The sequence below is a fragment of the Hyperolius riggenbachi genome, chromosome 3 (assembly GCF_040937935.1).
Source record: "Hyperolius riggenbachi isolate aHypRig1 chromosome 3, aHypRig1.pri, whole genome shotgun sequence".
NCBI classification, from domain to species: domain Eukaryota; kingdom Metazoa; phylum Chordata; class Amphibia; order Anura; family Hyperoliidae; genus Hyperolius; species Hyperolius riggenbachi.
In genome coordinates, this window is record NC_090648.1 from 509,805,675 (window position 1) to 509,811,674 (window position 6,000).

At 44.0% G+C, this 6,000-nt stretch overlaps 1 protein-coding gene across 2 annotated transcripts in view; it reads left to right on the forward strand.

Annotated features, from left to right (window-relative positions):
- The window catches only part of ANXA6 (annexin A6), a 152,818-nt gene extending 147,096 nt beyond the window's left edge, over window positions 1-5,722 (forward strand). For both annotated transcript variants that reach the window (XM_068278369.1, XM_068278368.1), the window contains one exon: window positions 5,319-5,722. In XM_068278369.1, the coding sequence (XP_068134470.1) occupies window positions 5,319-5,378 (60 nt within the window). In that variant the 3' untranslated portion in view covers window positions 5,379-5,722. The remainder of the gene's footprint in view (window positions 1-5,318) is intronic.
- Window positions 5,723-6,000: the final 278 nt, after the last annotated feature.

The window sequence follows — 6,000 nt, forward strand, 5'->3', positions numbered from 1 at the left end:
CTCTAATATTTGCAGTTTACACACTACACTCAGCATTTTAAATGATTTTGCAGAGCAGAGCTAATGACCTTTTCAACTCTCCTCTGCTGTAAAACCTTAAAAATAAAAAAACAATGAGAAGTTGAGATAAGTGCTTCAAACAACAGAGCTTTCTGTGACCAGGCTTGGTTGCAGAGATCAGAGAAGCTCTATTGCATAGATAACTGAAGTTTCTTAACTTTTCCTGTACTGGAAACACTATGAGACTCATCTGTGCTGCTAATGTTGTATTTCTAATCTGTACTACACATACAAAAGCAAGAAGTATTAAACCAGGATGATACCATTTATTGGCTAACTACAAATGAATAAGAATAAACAAGCTTTCGGCCTTGCAGCCTTCGTCAGGCTTATATCCTGTTAGTTTGCAAGCTGGTGGTACAGACAGCTTATATACATGCAACATCAAAAGGGAAAACAGATCTTTTTTTCAAGCATAAATACGTCATTAAGATGCCTTAATTTCAAACAGACCATCTGAATGGGGTTAGAGGTTGTTAGCTAAGATAAGGATCCTTGTTTACTCCGTATAAAGCTGTTTGTACCACCACCTTGCAAACTAACAGGATATAGGCCTGACGAAGGCTGCAAGGCCGAAAGCTTGCTTATTTTTATTCATTTGTAGTTAGCCAATAAATGGTATCATCCTAATTTAATACTTCTTGCTTTTACTGATGGCTAACACGGTACAATACCCTACTGCTAGTACTACACATACAAATCATTATATCATAAGTTTATTTTCACTTCAGATTCCCTTTAAAAACAAGCAAAATAAATTGTCCCACTGTAGATAAAACCCACACTTTTTTTTTTTTTTGTGCCCATCTGTCCCGGTTATTACAACATTTAAAATATTTCCCTAGTACAATATATGGTGACAATATTTTATTTGGAAATAGGTGTATTTTTTGTGTTTTGCGTCCATCGCTAATGACAAGCCCATAATTGCAAAAATAACAGTAATATACCCTCATGACATACATATTAAAAAAGCTCCCTAAAGTGTTATTTTTTTTTTTACATACAAATTTTTTATTTGGATCACTACGGGAGAGTGGGGGAGGTAAGGGGTTCATTTTAATGAAAATGCCAGCAATAATTGACATAAGGACTTAGATTAATGAATGGTAACAGTGTTACCATTCACTGACCTCTCCAGTAACGGGCACCGATGTGGGTGCAGGAGTGAGTGGTCGTTGACAACAATAAAGGAATATCTACATCCCTGGGTAGAAACTGAAGTCCTGCAAGTTGGTTTAACAGAATATGAAAAATTATCTCTAAGGAGAAAACCCTGGAGAAAGAGTGAATTACATATGGGCCCCGATCTCTTGCTCTCTCTTGCTTACGCTCTCTTTGACACCAGCTAAACCCCTCTCTCTAACCAGGCATGTCTATTACATACTGGCACTACCATAGGGGCAACCTGGGCAACTGCATCAGAGCCCCGGGCCTTTGCGGGGGAAAGGGGGGGTTATACGAGGGGCCCGACAGCTGGCTTGGGGGCCCGAGGGGAAGGAGGGGTTGGAATCAACCAGTGTCTTCCAATGCCACTTTAGTGAATTGGGGGGTCTGTCATGGGGGGCCCCAGGTTCATTTTGTCTGGGGGCCCCGTTGTACGTAGGTCTGGCCTGTGGCTTTGCTCGTATATCACAGCTAGGATCTTTGCAGAGATCCTAGGAGATACGTGTTTGGCTCATGCAGTATCTGGGCGGCACTGAGGGCTGGGTGCAGCACAGCAGGACAAGCGTTATCACATCATATTATCACATTTTGTTGGAATTCCCCCAGCTTGACAAAATATCCCTCCCTGGCCCATCAGATACATATCGAGGCCGAAGAAGACTTCCAGCTGATGTAAAACCCCTGTTAGGAAAGACCCTGTATCCCTACTCCGCTTATCAAACCGAACCAAGAGGTCCTGTCATTCTGTGTTATGTCACACTTCTGTTACTGGAACCTTCGTTAGAAAAGCAGGGCGTTATGATTGGGTGTTTTCCAATATGAACAAGATTCTAAAGGCAGAACTAAAGTCAAAACTGAAAGTCTTAATGTCTGGCTATGTCACTTTTCAGCACAAAAAATAGTACAATAATTAGAGGCCCTGTAGTGACATATAGTAGAATGCAGTAAATTATTCAGGCTACCCAATTTTACGGTAATATTTCTGGTTTCAGCATCAGAAACATTCCCTATATTTTTATATTGGTATGTAGCTCCGCCCTCTCAATAATGTTTAGCCTAGGCAGCAGGGTTGCCATCTCATCCCTTTAAATACTGACACATCTACCGTATATACTCGCAAGCAAGCTGACCCGCATATTAGCCTACCCCCCCCCCCCCCAACTTTTACCTGAAAAACCAGGAAAAAACGATTGACCCTCCTATAAGCCGAGGGTAGGAAATGCTGGCCGCGTGATCCCCCTCCAGTGGGTCCCAGTATAGCTAGTATAGTGTCCAGTATGGGTAGGTAGTGCCTCAGTATAGCTAGTATAATGCCCAGTATAGCTAGTGAAGTGCCCAGTATAGCTAGTAAAGTGCCCAGTATAGCTAGTAAAGTGCCCAGTATAGCTAGTAAAGTGCCCAGTATAGCTAGTAAAGTGCCCAGTATAGCTAGTAAAGTGCCCAGTATAGCTAGTAAAGTGCCCAGTATAGCTAGTAAAGTGCCCAGTATAGCTAGTATAGTGCCCAGTATAGCTAGTATAGTGCCCAGTATAGCTAGTATAGTGCCCAGTATAGCTAGTATAGTGCCCAGTATAGCTAGTATAGTGCCCAGTATAGCTAGTATAGTGCCCAGTATAGCTTGTATAGTGCCCAGTATAGCTAGTATAGTGCCCAGTATAGCTAGTATAGTGCCCAGTATAGCTTGTATAGTGCCCAGTATAGCTAGTAAAGTGCCCAGTATAGCTAGTAAAGTGCCCAGTATAGCTAGTAAAGTGCCCAGTATAGCTAGTATAATGCCCAGTATAGCTAGTATAATGCCCAGTATAGCTAGTAAAGTGCCCAGTATAGCTAGTAAAGTGCCCAGTATAGCTAGTATAGTGCCCAGTATAGCTAGTATAGTGCCCAGTATAGCTAGTATAGTGCCCAGTATAGCTAGTATAGTGCCCAGTATAGCTTGTATAGTGCCCAGTATAGCTAGTATAGTGCCCAGTATAGCTAGTATAATGCCCAGTATAGCTAGTATAATGCCCAGTATAGCTAGTATAATGCCCCAGTATAGCTAGTATAGTGCCCCAGTATAGCTAGTATAGTGCCCCAGTATAGCTAGTATAGTGCCCCAGTATAGCTAGTATAGTGCCCAGTATAGCTAGTAAAGTCCCAGTATAGCTAGTATAGTGCCCCAGTATAGCTAGTATAGTGCCGCAGTATAGCTAGTATAGTGCCCAGTATAGCTAGTATAGTGCCCGGTATAGCTAGTATAGTGCCCGGTATAGCTAGTATAGTGCTCGGTATAGCTAGTATAGTGCTCGGTATAGCTAGTATAGTGCCCAGTATAGCTAGTATAGTGCCCCAGTATAGCTAGTATAGTGCCCCAGTATAGCTAGTATAGTGCCCCAGTATAGCTAGTATAGTGCCCCAGTATAGCTAGTATAGTGCCCCAGTATAGCTAGTATAGTGCCCCAGTATAGCTAGTATAGTGCCCCAGTATAGCTAGTATAGTGCCCCAGTATAGCTAGTATAGTGCCCGGTATAGCTAGTATAGTGCCCGGTATAGCTAGTATAGTGCTCGGTATAGCTAGTATAGTGCCCGGTATAGCTAGTATAGTGCTCGGTATAGCTAGTATAGTGCCCGGTATAGGTAGTATAGTGCTCAGCATAGGTAGATAGTCCCCAGTATAGCGCCCCTGTATGTGTAAGTAGTGTCCCCCCATCCCCGCCGCTGCTATTAGCTTACCCGGCGGCTTCCAATATTCCGCTCTCAGTCTCCTGCACGGGGCATGTAAATAATTCACAGCAGCTCGCCCTACGGCGGCTGCTGTGTGATGACGGAGGAAGCCTAGAGAGAGCGGCTTCCTGTAGCGGTGATGTGTATCGCCGTTACTATGGGAACCGCTCTCCCTACAGCTTCCTCCCTCATCACACAGCCGCCGTGGGGGCGAGCTGCTGTGAATTATTTACATGCCCCGTGCAGAAGACTGGGAGCGGAATATTGGAAGCCGCCGGGTAAGCCAAAAGCAGCGAGGGACGGGGGGGGGGGGGGGGCGTTGTTTGCCTACTCGGACCAACATGACTCGCAAGCAAGCCGACCCCCCCCAAGTTTTGGCCCACTTTTGGGGGGTCAAAAATTTGACTTGCTTGCGAGTATATACGGTAAGTTATACAGGTTCTGAGGCTTTTCACACATAGTCAGTGCCTAAACTGCCTCTAACTAGCCACAAAACATGTATAATTCATAAGTGTCCGTATTTAAAGGGATGAGTTGGCAACACTGCTAGGCAGGGCAGTTTCTAGGCTAAAATGCACCCAGGGCAAGGGTGTAAAAATTGTGCCCCCCTTCCCCCGTGGAGCCAGGTATAGGTGCCTGCAGTGTAGGTAGCCAGCTATAGGTGCACTCAGTATAGGTTAGTTAGGTGCCCCCAGTATAGGTTAGATGGGTAGGTGCCCCCAGCATAAGGTGGAGAGGTAGCTGCCCCCAGTATAGGCTAGATAGGTAGGTGCCCCCAGTACAGGTTGGATAGGTAGGTGCCCCCAGTATAAATTGGATAGGTAGGTGCCCCCAGTATAGGCCAGATAGGTAGGAGCTCCCAGTACAGGTTAGCTAGGTGGGTGCCTCCAATATAGGTAGCCAGAATAGTTGCCCCCAGCATAGGTTAGATAGGTAGGTGCACCTAGTATAGGTTAGTTAGGTAGGTGCCTCCAATATAGGTAGCCAGTATAATTGCCACCAGTATAGGCTAAGTCTAGGCTGTTTAGCTATGCGGAATTCTCTGTAACAGAAAGCACTAGCAACACATTACACCAATAAATGTTAAAAACAAAAAGTTCACTGGCAAAACAAAAGCAGTCCTTATAGTTCCAAACATTTAAATTAAGAAAATGTCAGTGCGCTGCTCTCCATATATCTGTTACGGGTGGCCAGATCCCAACTGAAGTGGCCAATGGAAGGAGAACTTCCTTCTTTTGGACTTTGGTTTGCTAGAACTTGACCTAACGGCAAAAAGTCAGTGTAACACAATTTGTTTGCCATTGGGCCGCGTCAGTCGGCCATTCTGTGTATTTTGGTAACTTTAAATAAATGAACACTTCTTAAGTAAAAATTGTTCTTTCTATAGGGTGAGACATCTGGAGACTATCGCAAAGCCCTGCTGATCATCTGTGGAGGTGAAGATTAAAGAAACGTCCCTGTTACCTCTCAAATCTGTCCGTGGCTCCTGCTAGCGAACTCACCACATGTCTTTATGGTAGATAGTATCGTGGACCTTCGGGAAAACCATGGAATCATCACCTAGAACTTCACTGAAAAAGTGCACCAAAGAAATCCATAGCTGGGGGTCAGTGGGGTGGGGGTGGACATGGGATCATCAGATGTATGGAACTTCGGTGGAAGGCTTGTAATAGACCTTCCCGTGTCTGTTAATGTTGTGTATGTGAGACACTTTATGAGGCCAGAGCCAATTTTAGATCCTTTGTAAGAGCAACGGGATCCAGCCAAGTACCAATAAAGTGTCTCAGTGGATGTATCGTATGTTGTTGTATTTATTTGAATGTATGTTTGTGTCAATTTCAAGGACATCAACGGTTATCCTAGCAAAATAACCAAAAAGATTTGGTACAACTTCCAAACTCATTTGTGACAGCAGAATTAAAGGGTCAGCCCATCAAAACCTAATGCCTAGTACAGACCATACAATTTTCTGTAAGGTTTTCTGTTAGATTTACCTGCCAGATGGATCATTTCCAACATGTTGGAAAGTATCTATCTAACCATCTGGAGTCGGGAAGGAATTTTTCCCT